The 20,375-nt window shown below is 45.3% G+C and overlaps 1 protein-coding gene across 1 annotated transcript in view; it reads right to left on the reverse strand.

Annotated features, from left to right (window-relative positions):
- LOC106608239 (neurexin-3b) overlaps positions 1-20,375 on the reverse strand; it is a 651,982-nt gene that overhangs the window by 406,116 nt on the left and 225,491 nt on the right. Inside the window, exon 10 of the mRNA XM_082977050.1 lies at positions 1,630-1,833. Coding sequence (XP_082833176.1) covers positions 1,630-1,833 — 204 coding nt within the window. The remainder of the gene's footprint in view (positions 1-1,629; positions 1,834-20,375) is intronic.

The following is a 20,375-nucleotide window of genomic DNA, read 5'->3' on the forward strand; positions in this document are numbered from 1 at the left end:
TTGTTTGTATTTTGCATGAGGGTGGATATGGCTGAAGGCAAGCTAGTCAAAGCTAGCTTAATGTTTGTGTCCACGTGTGTATAGATAAAGGGGTGCTGCTATCCTATCCTATATGCCACCATCTGCAGGCTTGCTGGGTGCTTTTGGCTCGGGCTGTATGCTAGGCGGGCCGCAAGCTAAGGGCCGTTGAAGGGGTGATCATCTTTGAACAAGGCGACATGGGAAATACCACCTACACTACTGTAGGGGTGCTAATGGGTGGAACCATGGACCTGCTAACATGGACCAAATAATAATAAAAATACAGTAAATAATCAACAAAACACGGTTACAACAACAATAAATCCAGACAGTAAGAATGTAGGATATTAATGCGTTTTCGAGATGTAGTTATACAGTACCAGTCGAACGTTTGGACACACCTATTCATTCAAGGGTTTTTCTTTATTTTTACTATTTTCTACATAGTAGAAAAATAGTGAAGACATCAAAACTATGAAATAACACATATGGAATCATGTAGTAACTCAAAAAGGAGGTGTGATGGTGTGAGGGTGCTTTGCTGGTGACACTGTCTGTGATTTATTTAGAATTCAAGGCACACTTAATCTGCATGGCTACTGCAACATTATACAGCAATATGCCATCACATCTGGTTTGCACTTAGTGGGTCTATGTTTTTCAACATGACAGTGACCAAAACACACTTCCAGGCTGTGTAAGGGCTATTTTACCAAGATGGAGAGTGATGGCGTGCTACATCAGATGACCTGGCCTCCACAATCACCTGACCTCAACCCAGTTAAGATGGTTGGGGATGAGTTGTACCGCAGAGTGAAGGAAAAGCAGCCCAAAAGCGTTCAGCATATGTGGGAACTCCTTCAAGGCTGTTGGAAAAGCATTCCAGGTGAAGCTGGTTGAGAGAATGCCAAGAGTGTGCAAAGCTGTCATCAAGGCAACTGGTGGCTACTTTGAAGAATCTCAAACATAAAATATATTTTGATTTGTTCATCACTTTTTGTTACTATATGATTCCATATGTGTTATTTCACAGTGTCTATGTCTTCAATATTATTCTACAATGTAGAAAAAAGTTTAAAAAAAAGAAAAAGCCTGCAATGAGTCCAAACATTTGACTGGTACTTCATATCAGAACCTTTGGATGAGAAAGAGAGAAAAAGGGCCATCATAATAAAAAGTCCTGTAATTGAGGGGTGAAACAGGCCTATGTAATGTATAAGGAAACAATGTTTGATAGCATATAAGTAACTGAACATCTCTTAATATCTGAGAAATGTTCCTTTCTACTTGTGAACATGACTGACTATTTCTCAATATCTTAATGAAAATGACTGTGATATTCATGGATACGGTGATTTGATTGTTAGATTAATTATAAAATATTCTACAGTGACGACATAGCAGCAAAGCAAGAACATCTAAATATACGATGCGTAGCAAATGAAAATACAATCCATGCAACTACTGTACAAGAAAATAGCTGTAGTTTGACCAAAACAGAGAAGAATGAATGAAAACAACGACTAACAAAAACGACTATGTGACAACTCCAACAGACCTCCCCCTGAAGCCACCGGGACGGGGAGGGTTAACGGTTTCATACGATACCTAGGTTGACCGTGAGTTTGACACGGCCGCTGTCGAGCTCCAGACGGAGCGTGTCGGCGGAGTCCCGGGAGGTAGCGGCCATGAGGAGCCCAAATGCACGCTGGGACATAAAGCGTAGGGAGACGTCCTCTGCCTCTGTGTGCATCACGGCAGGCATCACCACCTTCATGTACATACTGCCGTCATAGCTCAGGATAGACGCCTCTGTAATAAAGGGAAGGGGGGGCCGTTCGTAGCTGTGGTATATTGACCATATACCACAAACCCCTAAAGTGCCTTATTGCTATTATAAGTACTTTACCAATGTAATTAGAACACTAAACAGTAAAGTCATTTGTCTCTTATGTACCACGACTTACAGCCAATCAGCATCCAGGTCTCAAAACATTTGGTTTATAATATAGTACACGCCATGTAACAGACTCATATTAGCACGAACATGTTTCAATGAAAGTTAATAGCAAAGTGGGATAAAAATATATTTAATTCATTTTTTTTTGTCAACAATCTACTCAAAATACATGCCAAAATGGAAGAAAAATGTCTGAATTTTTAAAGATAAATAAAAATGCATTAACTAAATATGGTTGTTGTATTCAGCTACTATATTTAGACAAGCCTAAATTAGTTGAGGAGTAAAATTTAACATATCCCATAATACGTAACATGGACTCACTCTGTGTGAAATAATAGTGGTTGACATGATTTTTTAAATAACTAACCCTTCCTCTGTCCCTCATACATACAACATCTGTAAGGTCCCTCAGTGAAGTAGTGTATTTAATGCACATATTCAAATACAAAGACCAGGGAGGCTGGACATTCCTTTATTTAAAAACACTACGCAAGAGAGGTACGTAGTACGACATCTGTTACACATAACCTCACCAGTCTACAGTACACATCCCTTGTGTCTAATTGATGAAAACACACATCCCACATACACACTTAGAACCATGTACTACATCTATCACGTGACAACACTGTTCCTGAACACCCAGACTCCATCACGTGACAACACTGTTCCTGAACACCCTGACTCCATCACGTGACAACACTGTTCCTGAACGCCCAGACTCCATCACGTGACAACACTGTTCCTGAACACCCAGACTCCATAACGTGACAACACTGTTCCTGAACACCCTGACTCCATCACGTGACAACACTGTTCCTGAACACCCAGACTCCATCACGTGACAACACTGTTCCTGAACACCCAGACTCCATCACGTGACAACACTGTTCCTGAACGCCCAGACTCCACCATGTGACAACACTGTTCCTGAACGCCCAGACTCCATCACGTGACAACACTGTTCCTGAATGCCCAGACTCCATCATGTGACAACACTGTTCCTGAACGCCCAGACTCCATCACGTGACAACACTGTTCCTGAACGCCCAGACTCCATCACGTGACAACACTGTTCCTGAACGCCCAGACTCCATCACGTGACAACACTGTTCCTGAACGCCCAGACTCCATCACGTGACACTGCTCCTGAACGCCCAGACTCCATCACGTGACAACACTGTTCCTGAACGCCCAGACTCCATCACGTGACAACACTGTTCCTGAACGCCCAGACTCCATCACGTGACAACACTGTTCCTGAACGCCCAGACTCCATCACGTGACACTGTTCCTGAACGCCCAGACTCCATCACGTGACAACACTGTTCCTGGACGCCCAGACTCCACCATGTGACAACACTGTTCCTGAACACCCAGACTCCTCATGTGACCCAGGCTCCACACACAATCATCAACAAGCAGAACATTAAAACATCAACCTCTTCTCTCCTCTGCATTTTCCTCTTATCACGTTGAGTTCCTTCACATGTTCTCGAACAAATACGCTCGCACGCACGCACACACACACACAACAAACACACACACACACACACACACACACACACACACACACACACACACACACACACACACACACACACACACACACACACACACACACACACACACACACACACACACACACACATACAAACACACTGAACTCTCTCTCTCTGACTGATACATCTACAGTGCATCCCGGCCTATTCAAGTTAAACAGAGAGATTAGTGCACCAGGGGACACATTTAATCGCAACACTACCCTTTTCTGCAGTTCACACCTGTCATCATGGTGGTGAGTGGCAGGCAGCAGGGCTATAATGCTGGAAGGTGTTCTGTTCTGGAAGAGATGTATTAAAAAGGGCACCGAGCTGTGAAATACCTGCTTTGACACCTCAGCTTTAAAATAAAAAAATTGGCCTCTGGGCTCAGAAATGCAGCTACATTTTATTTGGATTGAAATAAAAAAGGCTCTCTGTACATGCAAATAAATGTGCAGAGTAAACTTCACTCATATTACGCTTCATGTTGTTTCTGTGATTTGATATTGCCATTGATTTAATTTGAGCTTTTCTCATGCAGTTACATTTCACGACAGAGCTTGACATTATATCTACAATTTATGTCAATCTAAAAGTCTCTATGCCACAAATATGTTATGAAACCAGGTGCTTTGAACCATAGGTTATTTGATAACTCTTAGGTAATTAACAGCAATAACAGTTAGATACAGTAGCTAGCTGGTGTCCAGTAAATTATCAAATTAAATTGTATTTGTCACATACGCCAAATACAACAGCTGTAGACCTTACTTACAAGCCCTTAACCAACAATGCTTTAAGAAGTGAAGTAAAACGTGTTAAGTAAAAAATAGATCAGTAAAAAGAGTAAATGATTGTACCGCGCTCTGTAGCCCAGAGGCTAATCAGAGAAGACAAGACCAGGACAAGACTCTCTACTTCTTTCTCCCCTCCATTTCCAACCCTGACACATAAACGCTCACATACTGTAGGCTGCCATGCAAATGGACCCCTATTCCCTTCATAGTGCACTACTTTCATCCAGGGCCCATAGAGCTTTGGTCAAAAGTTGTACACTATATGGAGAATAGAATGCCACTTGGGACGCACTAACACATCCCTCCAGTAATATCCTGTCAGTCAGGGCCAAGCTATTGATTTCAGCCCAGCCAGGCCGGGCCCAGGTCCAAGATCACAGGCAGGAAAACCAGCTGAGAGATGTAGTGTGTGAGTGAGAGCGTGTCTGGCTGGCTGACCACAGAGAAAAACTTGAATAGACATGGAAGGACACAAAAGAACAATTATTTATCAAGTGTGAGGTTTTTCTTGAGGAAAAGTGCATTGGAGACAAGTTGGCCAAATGTTCAATACAAACTGAAGGTGTTTGTGAGGATAATTTAAGATTCAGTCACTACTATGAAATTGCTGCAGTTCACTAAATGTTAGGCTACACAAGTCTTGCAGTTAAAAAGCAATGCATGAAAACGATGAAATGCAAGGCATTTATTCCACTGTTGAACAATTAATCATATAAAAAGTACACTGTTAAAATAGAAAGACTACTCAAAACCCCATCATTGTAAAACCATGAAAAGTATTGCACCTTAGCTGAGCTCTGGTGTTTGGAGGGTGTTTGAAGGGTGTTTGGAGAGTGTTTGGAGGGTGTTTGGAGAGTGTTTGGAGAGTATTTGGAGAGTGTTTGGGGGTGTTTGGAGGGTGTTTGGAGAGTGTTTGGAGGGTGTTTGGAGAGTGTTTGGAGAGTGTTTGGAGAGTGTTTGGAGGGTGTTTGGAGGGTGTTTGGAGAGTGTTTGGAGAGTGTTTGGAGAGTGTTTGGAGGGTGTTTGGAGGGTGTTTGAAGGGTGTTTGGAGAGTATTTGGAGAGTGTTTGGGGGTGTTTGGAGGGTGTTTGGAGAGTGTTTGGAGGGTGTTTGGAGAGTGTTTGGAGAGTGTTTGGAGAGTGTTTGGAGGGTGTTTGGAGGGTGTTTGGAGAGTGTTTGGAGAGTGTTTGGAGAGTGTTTGGAGAGTGTTTGGAGGGTGTTTGGAGGGTGTTTGAAGGGTGTTTGGAGAGTGTTTGGAGGGTGTTTGGAAGATGTTTAGAGAGTATTTGGAGAGTGTTTGAAGGGTGTTTGGGGGTGTTTGGAGGGTGTTTGGAGAGTGTTTGGAGGGTGTTTGGAGAGTGTTTGGAGGGTGTTTGGAGAGTGTTTGGAGAGTGTTTGGGGGTGTTTGGAGAGTGTTTGGGGGTGTTTGGAGGGTGTTTGGAGGGTGTTTGGAGGGTGTTTGGAGAGTGTTTGGGGGTGTTTGGAGAGTGTTTGGAGGGTGTTTGGAGGGTGTTTGGAGGGTGTTTGGAGAGTTTTTGTAGAGTGTTTGGGGGGTGTTTGGAGGGTGTTTGGAGGGAAACCCAACGTAAGTGTTATTACACACTGAATGTACCGTATTTCCAGACAGAATGGAAGTACTCTGAAACACCCAGAGTGGTTCTTCACAGATTGGAAGTACTCTGAAACACCCAGAGTGGTTCTTCACAGAATGGAAGTACTCTGAAACACCCAGAGAGTGGTTCTTCACAGATTGGAAGTACTCTGAAACACCCAGAGTGGTCTTCACAGAATGTAAGTACTCTGAAACACCCAGAGAGCGGTTCTTCACAGATTGTAAGTACTCTGAAAACCCAGAGTGGTTCTTCAATCTGAATAATTGTGTTTTATGATATTGTTGTGAAAACCCTTGAAGGTGTTTCAGTGCATTTAAAAGGCAGCATCAAAACAATAAGATAGCAGAGGTAACATGAGGTAACATTTGTAAAGTGGGCCTTCATCACTGGTATTCATGTTAGAAGGTAAATGTGAACACGGGTCTCCTGCTTAGTGCACTCAGCCAGTCTTTAGGACTAAACTGTTGGCTGAACCACCCTTGTTAAAATGAGCAAATTGGGCCCGATTCAGACTTGAGATAAGTCATTTTAACATTGACTCAATAAAACATGGACTTAAGGCCATGTTAAATCAACTTATCTCAAGTCTGAATAGGGCTTAGGGAGAGTATTCTTGTGTGAAATTCCACCTTAATATATTCTGTGCTTTCTTTAGACAGATGCTCCAGCACCACATGTTACTGCATCCCACTTTTGACATTCATATTGTTATCTTGTTGCTATATTTGCATATCTTAATCACCTATGCATTTTGCATATTGCTATTTGCTAAGAATTTGTTCTTAACTGACTTTCCTAGTGAAATAAATGTTAAATAAAAAATTCAAGACACCACACACAGAAATCAGAACCATGGACAGCCACATCATATTTAGCTTACGTTAATTGGACTAAATAGTTTTTGGTATCTTTTAGTTGTCACTGTATTAAACTAAGCATAGGTGATTAGAATACGTTGAAATATAGAAGTTGAAATGGTGCTGGAATAGTGGAGGCAGCTCCTGTTTTCTTTCCAACTTGTGATAATCCTACATGGTTCTAAATCAATGGTTGTTTAGTGTTCCAAAAATGTCGGAAACATTAACTAGCTTGACCACGCTCTAGGTTATGTAACTGTCTGTTACTGCACATGCAATATGCTTTGTGGACTTCACCAGACAGAAGTTGCTCTCCGGTTTTGTGATGAAATAAAGAGTGTTGTTTCTGCCACTGTGTCTTCTTATCGTCTTGGCCTTTAGGCCTATATATAAGAACTAACAGGTTATAGAGCAAACAATTATCACAACACATAGGATGGTATATGGCTTATTTCTGGCTGCCCCAATGATTTTACCCACCCACCGCCACTGCAGACAACAGTCAATCATATCATCTAAGTCAACTGTACTGTAATTCTGTAACGTCCGTCGTTAGAGTGAGACCAAGGCGCAGCGTGGGTTAGGTTCATCATATTTTAATATAAACGGTGAACCAGCAACAACAACAAAAAAGAAGCAACACAATGAACGAACCGTTTCGCAGGCTACTAACAGCAATGCAAAATCAACTTCCCACAAAAGACAGGTGGAAAATGGGCTACCTAAGTATGGCTCCCAATCAGCGACAACGATGTACAGCTCTCCCTTATTGAGAACCATACCAGGCCAAAACAAAGAAATACAACACATAGATAGGGAACATAGAATGAAGATAGAAATAGAAAATATTTATCTATTTATTCTGCACCAGGAACCAAGCAAGTAATTTGGTCTTGTGACAATAGCTTTTCCAAAGCTGTGACTCCTACCATGCTCATACACATATTCCCAGAGCTCTTCAGCAACACAACATATGGAAAACAGGAGGGAGGACGATCCCAGAGCTCTTCAGCAACACAACACATGGAAAACAGGAGGGAGGACAATCCCAGAGCTCTTCAGCAACACAACACATGGAGAACAGGAGGGAGGACAATCCCAGAGCTCTTCAGCAACACAACATATGGAAAACAGGAGGGAGGACAATCCCAGAGCTCTTCAGCAACACAACATATGGAAAACAGGAGGGAGGACAATCCCAGAGCTCTTCAGCAACACAACACATGGAAAACAGGAGGGAGGACAATCCCAGAGCTCTTCAGCAACACAACACATGGAAACAGGAGGGAAGACGATGAGGTGATTATAGCCATTCAAGCACTTTGGAGACTAATAACTGGTTTACGCCCTGGTAACAGGCTAGGTGATCAGCGCCTGTATAGAACTAAATGTGTCTGTGGTGTCTCTCTCTCTGTGTGTGTGTGTGTGTGTGTGTGTGTGTGTGTGTGTGTGTGTGTGTGTGTGTGTGTGTGTGTGTGTGTGTGTGTGTGTGTGTGTGTGTGTGTGTGTGTGTGTGTCTGTGTGTGTGTGTGTGTCTTTGATGACACTGACACACACACACACACTCCCCCACATACACTGCACTGCTGCTATGCATACACAGCTGTGTGTAATTCTGAAGAGAGACATCAACAGCTCTGAACAGCTCATCTCAGATGGTAATTAAGGAAGGGGGGAGTTAGAGCCACTTTACATAATTATAAATAGTGGCAGAAGATGGAGGGAGCAGGAAGGAGGGAGGAAGATGAGGAAGGTTATTAACAACATGAAAGCATCACAGCACAGATCTGTGATATGGAGATGGAGGGGGTGGTTCATGTTGAGCTCAGCAGGGTATTCTGTGAAGTATAATTTCTGCAGCAGAATTTAACATGGAAGAAAACATTGCAGATGCCTGTTTTGAAGTGTTGGTGTGTGTGTCCGCTGGTTGCGTGTATGTCTGTGTGCGTGTGTGTGTTTACAGACTAAAGCCCCTCTCAGAGTTAGGCAGCGGGAAATGGCTCCACTCGACAGAAGAGGCTCTATGCGGCGAGCGGACATTATTCCTAGTAATCCACCCATGTCACTCAGTGTAGAATGAGAGACAGACAACATTATAGCAGTGTTTCAACAGAGACAGAGACAACATTATGGCAGTGTTTCAACAGAGACAGACAACATTATGGCAGTGTTTCAACAGAGACAGACAACATTATGACAGTGTTTCAACAGAGACAGACAACATTATGGCAGTGTTTCAACAGAGACAGAGACAACATTATGGCAGTGTTTCAACAGAGACAGACAACATTATGGCAGTGTTTCAACAGAGACAGACAACATTATGGCAGTGTTTCAACAGAGACAGACAACATTATGGCAGTGTTTCAACAGAGACAGACAACATTATGGCAGTGTTTCAACAGAGACAGACAACATTATGACAGTGTTTCAACAGAGACAGACAACATTATGGCAGTGTTTCAACAGAGACAGACAACATTATGGCAGTGTTTCAACAGAGACAGACAACATCATGACAGTGTTTCAACAGAGACAGACAACATTATGGCAGTGTTTCAACAGAGACAGACAACATTATGACAGTGTTTCAACAGAGACAGACAACATTATGGCAGTGTTTCAACAGAGACAGACAACATTATGGCAGTGTTTCAACAGAGACAGACAACATCATGACAGTGTTTCAACAGAGACAGACAACATCATGACAGTGTTTCAACAGAGACAGAGACAACATTATGGCAGTGTTTCAACAGAGACAGACAACGTTATGACAGTGTTTCAACAGAGACAGACAACATTATGGCAGTGTTTTAACAGAGACAGACAACATTATGGCAGTGTTTCAACAGAGACAGACAACATCATGACAGTGTTTCAACAGAGACAGAGACAACATTATAGCAGTGTTTCAACAGAGACAGACAACATCATGGCAGTGTTTCAACAGAGACAGACAACATTATGGCAGTGTTTCAACAGAGACAGACAACATTATGGCAGTGTTTCAACAGAGACAGACAACATTATGGCAGTGTTTCAACAGAGACAGACAACATTATGGCAGTGTTTCAACAGAGACAGACAACATTATGGCAGTGTTTCAACAGAGACAGACAACATCATGACAGTGTTTCAACAGAGACAGACAACATCATGACAGTGTTTCAACAGAGACAGACAACATCATGACAGTGTTTCAACAGAGACAGACAACATTATGGCAGTGTTTCAACAGAGACAGACAACAGTATGGCAGTGTTTCAACAGAGACAGACAACATTATGGCAGTGTTTCAACAGAGACAGACAACGTTATGACAGTGTTTCAACAGAGACAGACAACATTATGGCAGTGTTTTAACAGAGACAGACAACATTATGGCAGTGTTTCAACAGAGACAGACAACATTATGACAGTGTTTCAACAGAGACAGACAACATTATGGAAGTGTTTCAACAGAGACAGACAACATCATGACAGTGTTTCAACAGAGACAGACAACATCATGACAGTGTTTCAACAGAGACAGACAACGTTATGGCAGTGTTACAACAGAGACAGACAACATTATAGCAGTGTTTCAACAGACACAAAGACAACATTATGGCAGTATTTTTAATCCCCCGTCCCTTCAGGAGGCCTTTTGCCTTTTGCCTTTTGATAGGCTGTCATTGTAAATAGGAATTTATTTTTAACTGACTTGCCTAGTTAAACCTGTTGGGGCTAGGGGGCAGTATTTGCACGGCTAGAGTAAAAAACGTACCCAATTTAATCGGGTTACTACTCCTGCCCAGTAACTAGAATATGCATATAATTAGTAGATGTGGATAGAAAACACTCTAAAGATTCTAAAACTGTTTGAATGGTGTCTGTGAGTATAACATATGGCAGGCAAAAACCTGAGCAGATTCCATGCAGGAAGTGGAAATCTGATTTGTGGAATCACATTCAACACTTTGCCTATGAAACACACAGTGAGTTAGGATTCATTTAGCACTTCCTAAGGCTTCCACTAGATGTCAACAGTCTTTACAAAGTGGTTTGAGTCTTCTCTGGTAAAAACTGACCGAACGAGAGGCCTGGAAAGTTGGTCATAGAGGGAGGGCCATTACTACTATGACGCGGGCGCCCGTAGGTACCCTCTCGTTCCGAAACGTTTAGTAAGACAATGCAATCCTGCCGCAATATCCTGCCTGTTTGGCCCTGTCCGGGGGTATCATCGGATGGGGCCACAGTTTCTTCTGATCTCCCCTGTCTCAGCCTCCAGTATTTATGCTGCAGTAGTTTATGTGTCGGGGGGCTAGGGTCAGTCTTTTACATCTGGAGTATTTCTCTTGTCTTATCCGGTGTCCTGTGTGAATTTAAATATGCTCTCTCTAATTCTCTCTTTCTCTCTTTCTGTCTTTCTCTCGGAGGACCTGAGCCCTAGGACCATGCCTCAGGACTACCTGGCATGATGACTCCTTGCTGTCCCCAGTCAACCTGGCCGTGCTGCTGCTCCAGTTTCAACTGTTCTGCCTGCGGCTATGGAACCCTGACCTGTTCACCGGACGTGCTTGATGCACCCTCGACAACTACTATGATTATTATTATTTGACCATGCTGGTCATTTATGAACATTTTAACATCTTGACCATGTTCTGTTATAATATCCACCCTGCACAGCCAGAAGAGGACTGGCCACCCCTCATAGCCTGGTTCCACTCTAGGTTTCTTCCTAGGTTTTTGGCCTTTCTAGGGAGTTTTTCCTAGGGAGTTTTTCCTAGCCACCGTGCTTCTTTCACATGCATTGCTTGCTGTTTGGGGTTTTAGGCTGGGTTTCTGTACAGCACTTTGAGATATCAGCTGATGTACGAAGGGCTATATAAATACATTTGATTTGATTTGATTTGATTTGAATCGTCCGCCTTGAATATTATTGAAGCTCTGATTGAAAAAGGCCCTAAAGATGTATGTTATACAACGTTTGACATGTTTGAACAAACGTAAATATATTTTTTTTGCACATTCATGACGACAAGTCCCGCGCGCCTCGTACATTATGAGTAGCCTTCGGAACGCACTAACAAGGAGCTATTGGGACATAAATTATTAACTTTTTAGAACAAAACTACATTTGTTGTGGACCTGGGATTCCTGGAAGTGCCTTCTGATGAAGATAATCAAAGGTAAGTGAATAATTACAATAGTATATTTGATTTTAGATGACTCCAAGATGGCGCTAACCTGTATCGCCTAGCCTATTTTTCTGAGCATAGCACCTCATTTATTGCAAAGTGTGATTTCCCAGTAAAGTTATTTTTAAATCTGGCAATGCGGTTGCATTCACTAGATGTTAACCTATAATTCTTTGAATGACAATATTATATTTGACCAATGTTTTCGAATAGTAATTTTGTAAATTGTAGCGCTGATCACCGGAAGCATTTGAGGGAAAATATTTTCTGAACGTCACGCGCCGATGTAAAATGCTGTTTTTACATATAAATATGAATTTTATCGAACAAAAAAATGCATGTACCCTGACAGCACCATGATAACAATCAACCTCTACAAGACTGGGACTGCCATGGTGCCAGGTAACAGACTGGGACTGTCATGGTGCCAGGTAACAGACTGGGACTGTCATGGTGCCAGGTAACATCAGGCTGTATGAAACAGACTGGGACTGTCATGGTGCAAGGTAACATTAGGCTGTTTGAAACAGACTGGGACTCTCATGGTGCCAGGTAACATTAGACTGTTTGAAACAGACTGGGACTGTCATGGTGCCAGGTAACATTAGGCTGTTTGAAACAGACTGGGACTGTCATGGTGCCAGGTAACATTAGGCTGTATGAAACAGACTGGGACTGTCATGGTGCCAGGTAACATCAGGCTGTTTGAAACAGACTGGGACTGTCATGGTGCCAGGTAACATTAGGCTGTTTGAAACAGACTGGGACTGTCATGGTGCCAGGTAACATTAGACTGTTTGAAACAGACTGGGACTGTCATGGTGCCAGGTAACATTAGGCTGTTTGAAACAGACTGGGACTGTCATGGTGCCAGGTAACATCAGGCTGTTTGAAACAGACTGGGACTGTCATGGTGCCAGGTAACAGGCTGTTTGAAACAGACTGGGACTGTCATGGTGCAAGGTAACATTAGGCTGTTTGAAACAGAGTTTCAGACCATTAAGGAGAGAGCAGAGAGAGAGAAGGACACCATCAGTGACATGCCCTGCCACAAGACAAACTCCACCAGCACCACCCTCACCCCCACTATCCCCACCCAAAAAGGCACATCCAGCACCTCTCTTCCCACCATAGTGGAGGACACGCCCCAGGAGGAGAGCGACCCCCTCAGTGCAGAGCAGGCTCAGGCCCTCCTCACCATCATGGCTGCCATGAGGGATGAGTTCACCAGACTGGAGGGGGAGGTGGTCCTCCTCACCACCATGGATGCCATGAGGGATGAGTTCACCAGACTGGAGGGGGAGGTGGTCCTCCTCACCACCATGGATACCATGAGGGATGAGTTCACCAGACTGGAGGGGGAGGTGGTCCTGCTCACCACCATGGATACCATGAGGGACGAGTTCACCAGACTGGAGGGGGAGGTGGCCCTCCTCACCACCATGGCAGCCATGAGGGATTAGTTCACCAGACTGGAGGGGGAGGTGGTCCTCCTCACCACCATGGATACCATGAGGGATGAGTTCACCAGACTGGAGGGGGAGGTGGTCCTCCTCACCACCATGGATACCATGAGGGATGAGTTCACCAGACTGGAGGGGGAGGTGGTCCTCCTCACCACCATGGATACCATGAGGGATGAGTTCACCAGACTGGAGGGGGAGGTGGTCCTCCTCACCACCATGGATACCATGAGGGATGAGTTCACCAAACTGGAGGGGGAGGTGGTCCTCCTCACCACCATGGATACCATGAGGGATGAGTTCACCAGACTGGAGGGGGAGGTGGTCCTCCTCACCACCATGGATACCATGAGGGATGAGTTCACCAGACTGGAGGGGGAGGTGGTCCTCCTCACCACCATGGATACCATGAGGGATGAGTTCACCAGACTGGAGGGGGAGGTGGTCCTCCTCACCACCATGGATACCATGAGGGATGAGTTCACCAGACTGGAGGGGGAGGTGGTCCTCCTCACCACCATGGATACCATGAGGGATGAGTTCACCAGACTGGAGGGGGAGGTGGTCCTCCTCACCACCATGGATACCATGAGGGATGAGTTCACCAGACTGGAGGGGGAGGTGGTCCTCCTCACCACCATGGCTGCCATGAGGTATGAGTTCACCAGACTGGAGGGGAGGTGGTCCTCCTCACCACCATGGATGCCATGAGGGACGAGTTCACCAGACTGGAGGGGGAGGTGGTCCTCCTCACCACCATGGATACCATGAGGGATGAGTTCACCAGACTGGAGGGGGAGGTGGTCCTCCTCACCACCATGGATACCATGAGGGACGAGTTCACCAGACTGGAGGGGGAGGTGGTCCTCCTCACCACCATGGATACCATGAGGGATGAGTTCACCAGACTGGAGGGGGAGGTGGTCCTGCTCAGGGAGAGTGTGAGCTAACAACAACCAGACATCCACACCTTAAGAGAACCTCTAACCAAGGTGTTAACATCAACCAGACATCCAGACCTTAGAGGAGCTCCTAACCAAGGTGTTAACATCAAACAGACCTTAGAGGAGCTCCTAACCAAGGTGTAAACAGCAAACCAAACAACCACACCTTAGAGGAGCTCCTAACCAAGGTGTAAACAGCAACCAGACATCCTCACCTTAGAGGAGCTCCTAACCAAGGTGTTAACATCAACCAGACATCCACACCTTAGAGGAGCTCCTAACCAAGGTGTAAACAGCAACCAAACAACCACACCTTAGAGGAGCTCCTAACCAAGGTGTAAACAGCAACCAGACATCCACACCTTAGAGGACCTCCTAACCAAGGTGTAAACAGCAACCAGACATCCACACCTTAGAGGAGCTCTAACCAAGGTGTAAACAGCAACCAGACAACCACCTGAGAGGAGCTCCTAAACAAGGTGCAGACAGAGCAGGACAGCAGCTTTGCAACACAGCTGAAAGAGGTTCAGCAAGAGAGAGACGGACTCTAGAGAGAGCTGGCTGATCTACCAAAGGAGGTGAGAGAGCTGGCTGATCTACCAAAGGAGGTGAGAGAGCTGGCTGATCTATCAAAGGAGATGAGAGAGCTCCAAAAAGACAGGCAGAGCAGTAATAACGATCTGACCCACGGGAGCTGCGGGAGAAAGAGACGGAGGCGGCTGCAGGAGAGAAAGAGAACAGAGGACAGGCTGCAGGAGAGAAAGAGAACAGAGGACAGGCTGCAGGAGAGAAAGAGAACAGAGGACAGGCTGCAGGAGAGAAAGAGAACAGAGGACAGGCTGCAGGAGAGAAAGAGAACAGAGGACAGGCTGCAGGAGAGAAAGAGAACAGAGGACAGGCTGCAGGAGAGAAAGAGAACAGAGGACAGGCTGCAGGAGAGAAAGAGAACAGAAGACAGGCTGCAGGAGAGAAAGAGAACAGAGGACAGGCTGCAGGAGAGAAAGAGAACAGAGGACAGGCTGCAGGAGAGAAAGAGAACAGAGGACAGGCTGCAGGAGAGAAAGAGAACAGAGGACAGGCTGCAGGAGAGAAAGAGAACAGAGGACAGGCTGCAGGAGAGAAAGAGAACAGAGGACAGGCTGCAGGAGAGAAAGAGAACAGAGGACAGGCTGCAGGAGAGAAAGAGAACAGAGGACAGGCTGCAGGAGAGAAAGAGAACAGAGGACAGGCTGCAGGAGAGAAAGAGAACAGAGGACAGGCTGCAGGAGAGAAAGAGAACAGAGGACAGGCTGCAGGAGAGAAAGAGACATGAGCTTAAAGACCATCATTTTCACTTGTCTGACAGCTTGCATGATGACGAGTTTCTCATATGACTGGCCTATCTGCCCTATCGCCTGAATGATCTAAATCTAGGATTACAGTGACTCTCAGCAACTTTATTCATTGTGCGGGACAAAATTGAGCCTATGATTAAGAAGTTGGAGCTCTATTCTGTCTGCATTAACAAGGACAACACAAAGGTCTTTCCATCATTGTATGATTTTTTGTGTGCAAATGAACTCAAGCTTACGAAAAATGTCAAACGTGACATAGCGAAGCACCTGAGTGAGCTGGGTGCACAATTACCCAGGTACTTTCCCGAAATGAACGACACAAACAACTGGGTTTGTTATCCCTTTCATGCCCTGCCTCCAGTCAATATTTGAACAAGAGAACTTCATTGAAATTGCAACAAGCGGTTCTGTGAAAATGTAATTTAATCAGAAGCCACTGCCAGATTTCTGGATAGGACTGCACTTAGAGTTTCTTGCCTTTGCAAATTGTGCTGTTAAGACGCTGATGCCCTTTGCAACCATGTACCTATATGAGAGTGGATTCTCGTCCCTCACTAGCATGAAAACTAAATACAGGCACAGACTGTGTGTGGAAAATGATTTAAGACTGAGACTCTTGTAACACTCGTCGTTGAAGGGGGACCAAAACGCAGCGGGTAAAGTGCTCATCCTCTCATTTATTAATGAAAACACTTGATCAATACAAAACAAACGATGAAAACAGTCCAGTACAGTTCATAGACTATACTAGAAACAACCACTCACAAAACCCAGTGAAAACAAACACAACTAAATATGGCCTCCAATTAGAGACAACAACAACCAGCTGCCTCTAATTGGAGGTCATTGACAAAAGTCACATAGAACTACAAAAGCTAGATAAACATAGAAATAAGAACTAGAACCTAAACCCACAATACCCAACCACACAAAACAAACACCCCCTGCCACGCCCTGACCAACTACAATGACAAATAACCCCTTTTACTGGCCAGGACGTGACAGTACCCCCCCAAAGGTGCAGACCCCGAATGCACCTCAAAACAAAACCCACAAAAACAACCCCAAACCTAAAGAGAGGGAAGGGAGGGTGGCCATCGTCAACGACGGTTCCTGTGCTTCACCCCCCCTTCCCAATCCTCCCACCACGGAGGTGGCTCTGGCTCTGGACGTAGCTCCCGTTCAGCAGACTCTGGGCTGCGCGGCATCGCTGGAGGCCCCCGGCTGAGAGGCATCGCTGGAGGCCCCAGGCTGAGAGGCGTCACTGGAGGCTCAGGGCTGAGGAGCGTCTCTGCAGGCTCCGGACTGTAGGCCGTCTCTGCCGGTTCCGGACTGTAGGCCGTCTCTGCCGGTTCCGGACTGTAGGCCGTCTCTGCCGGTTCCGGACTGTAGGCCGTCTCTGCCAGTTCCGGACTGTAGGCCGTCTCTGTCGGTTCCGAACTGTAGGACGTCGCCGGAAGCATTGGATGGAGAACTGTCGCCGGAAGCTCTGGATAGGGAACTGTCGCCGCCGGAAGCTCTGGACGGGGAACTGTCGCCGGAAGCTCTGGATGGGGAACTGTCGCCGGAAGCTCTGGACGGGGAACTGTCGCCAGGAGGTTCTGGACGGGAAACTGTCGCCGGAAGCTCTGGACTGGGACTGCGCACTGCAGGCCTGATGCGTGGGTCTGGCTTAGGAGGCGCCAGACTAGTAACCCGCACCACGGGGCTAGTGCGAGGAGCATGATCAGGACGTACCGGACTGGGCAGACGCACTGGAGGCCTGATGCGTGGGGCTGGCATTAGAAGCGCCAGACTAGTAACACGCACCACAGGGCTAGTGCGAGGAGCAGGAACAGGACGTACTGGGCTGGGCAGGCGCACTGAAGGCCTGATGCGTGGGGCTGGCTTTGGAGGCGCCAGACTAGTAACACGCACCTCAAGGCTAGTGCGAGGAGCAGGAACAGGATGTACTAGACTGGGCAGATGCACTGGAGGAAGAGTACGAGGAGCAGGAACAGGATACACTGGGCCATGAACCCTCACCGGCGGTCTGATGCTTGCAACTTGCATCACCGGTCCTGGCTCGATGCTGGCTCTAGCATGACACCTGTGAGGAGCTTTCACCAAGTGCACCGGGCTGTAGCTGCGCACTGGCGATACTGTGCGTATCTCCACATAACATGGTGCTTGCTTGCTCCATCGCTCCCCATAGTAAGCACAGGTGCTCCTTCGTGCCCTTTCCGCCAGTACCTCTCTCCGGAATCTCGCGTCAAGCTCCTCGCTTGATTCCTTGACTCGCACCTCTTTGCTCCACGGCTCTCCCCTGTACACCCGGGAAGTTAGGTCAGGGCTCCCCCCTGACTCAGCCCAACTCCCCGTATGCCCCCCCCCAAAAAAATTTTGGAGGGGGGGCTGCCTCCTCACCTCCTGAAATTGAGGATATAATGCCTCATACCTCCGTCGTTCCCTCTTAGCTTCCTCCAGCTCCTCCTTCGGGCGCTGGTACTCCCCAGCCTGCCTCCATGGTCCTTTACCATCCAGGATCTCCTCCCATGTCCAGGACTCCAAATAGCTCTCCTGCTGCTCTTTCCGCCGCTGCTTGGTCCTTCTTTGGTAGGTGGTTCTGTAACACTCGTCGTTGAAGGGGGACCAAAACGCAGCGGGTAAAGTGCTCATCCTCTCATTTATTAAAGAAAACACTTGATCAATACAAAACAAACGACAAAAACAGTCCAGTAAGGTGCATAGACTATACTAGAAACAACCACCCACAAAACCCAAAAACCCAGTTACATACCCCAATTACAGAATAATAATTATTGGAAAAGCTATGCACGCTCCAACCCAAAAAGGCCTCAACATTATCCTCACTACAGGTATTTTCCCCGATATTTGGAACCAAGGGTTGAGCACACCAATCTATAAAAATGGAGACAAATTTAACCCAAATGATTACAGAGGAATCTAAGTTAACAGCAACTTGGGGAAAAAATCTCTGCAGTATTATAAATAGCAGACGACATCATTTCCTTGATGAACACAACATCCTAGCAGAAGCCAGATTGGATTTGAATGATCGTACAACAGACCACATTTACACCCTCCATACTCTAATTGACAAACAAGTAAACCAAAACAAAGGCAAAATATACTTGTGTTTTGTAGACTTCAAGAAAGCATTTGATTCAATTTGGCACAAAGGTCTTTTTATAAACTAATAGAAAGTGGTATTGGAGGGAAAACATACTGTACAATGTTATTAAATCAATTTACACTAAAAACAAATGTGCGGTTAAAATTGGCAACAAGCAAACAGTCTTCTTCCCTCAGGGACGTGGAGTGAAACAGGGCTGCCCAATAAGTCCAACACTATTTAACATCTACATTAATGAATTGGCCAAAACATTAGAAGAATCTGCAGCACCTGGTCTTAATGGTCTTAACCTACACAACACTGAAATCAAGTGTCTGCTGTATGCAGATGACCTGATGCTACTGTCTCCCACTAAGGAGGAGTTACAGCAGCACCTAGATCATCTGCACAGGTTCTGTCAGACCTGGGCTCTGACCGTTAACCACAGGTTCTGTCAGACCTGGGCTCTGACCGTTAATAAAATAAAACAGAATACAATGATATTCCAAAAAAGGTCCAGAAATCAGGCTGACCACTGTGACTGATAGAACACTAAAGAAAACACTGACTAGGTAGAGACTCAGTGAGCACAGTCTGGCTATAGAGACCGGTCGTCACAGACAAACCTGGCTGCCCAGAGAGGACAGGCTGTGCTCACTATGACAAACACTAAGAGAATATTTATTTCTCCAAATTATAATTTGAAACAATAAAATATGAAGAAAAAATCTAATATTTATTGGGTGAAAAGCCAAAATGTGCCCTCCTGCCACAACCTGAGGGACTGCCAATGAAAAGTGCAACGTAATGTCAATAATATTTCCCATTTAGTTTTTTTGGGCTTTCATACCATGTCATGTGTGTTCTCAGTCATGTTGATACTCGTCTACTACTATTTCTTTAATAATGTATTATTATTCTCGTTGAGATTGTTGTTGTAGTTGCTGTTAATGGTAATCCCATTTCCACTACTACTACTATTATTGCTGATGGTCCCACCATTTTTGTTATATGTATACTTTGAAAATGTAAGTAATTTAACTTGCCATGTAAATATAGTCAATGATTTGAGAGAGAGCATGGGTCATATTTATCAGCAAGATTTGAAAGCAATTTTTCATGAGGTCCAATGGCTGACACTTTCTGTCTGTTTTTGACCGGTCTGTGTTGCATCAGAAAAAAAAGTATTTCACCCTGAAACCAGCCAGGGAACCTTTAAAAGCTGCTGTCTTAGGAGATCTAGATGGCCGCTCTCTGAAAACTAGATTTTGTCTGGTCTCTGTCTTTTCCTCAGAGCAAGACAGAAAGGGAGACAGGTAGGGAGAGTAGAAGGGCAGTCAGTTGCCCAGGATACAAACCCCTGGTCTTAGTCAAACTGTGACTGTCATCTCCAGACAATTTATATACATTACACTAGGACATGATGGTCCTATCCCTATCCTCTTCAATACAGCACACACACAAACACACACACACACACACACACACACACACACACACACACACACACACACACACACACACTCACAAACACACACACA

The sequence above is a fragment of the Salmo salar genome, chromosome 06, assembly GCF_965601325.2.
Source record: "Salmo salar chromosome 06, fSalSal1, whole genome shotgun sequence".
In the NCBI taxonomy this organism is placed as follows: domain Eukaryota; kingdom Metazoa; phylum Chordata; class Actinopteri; order Salmoniformes; family Salmonidae; genus Salmo; species Salmo salar.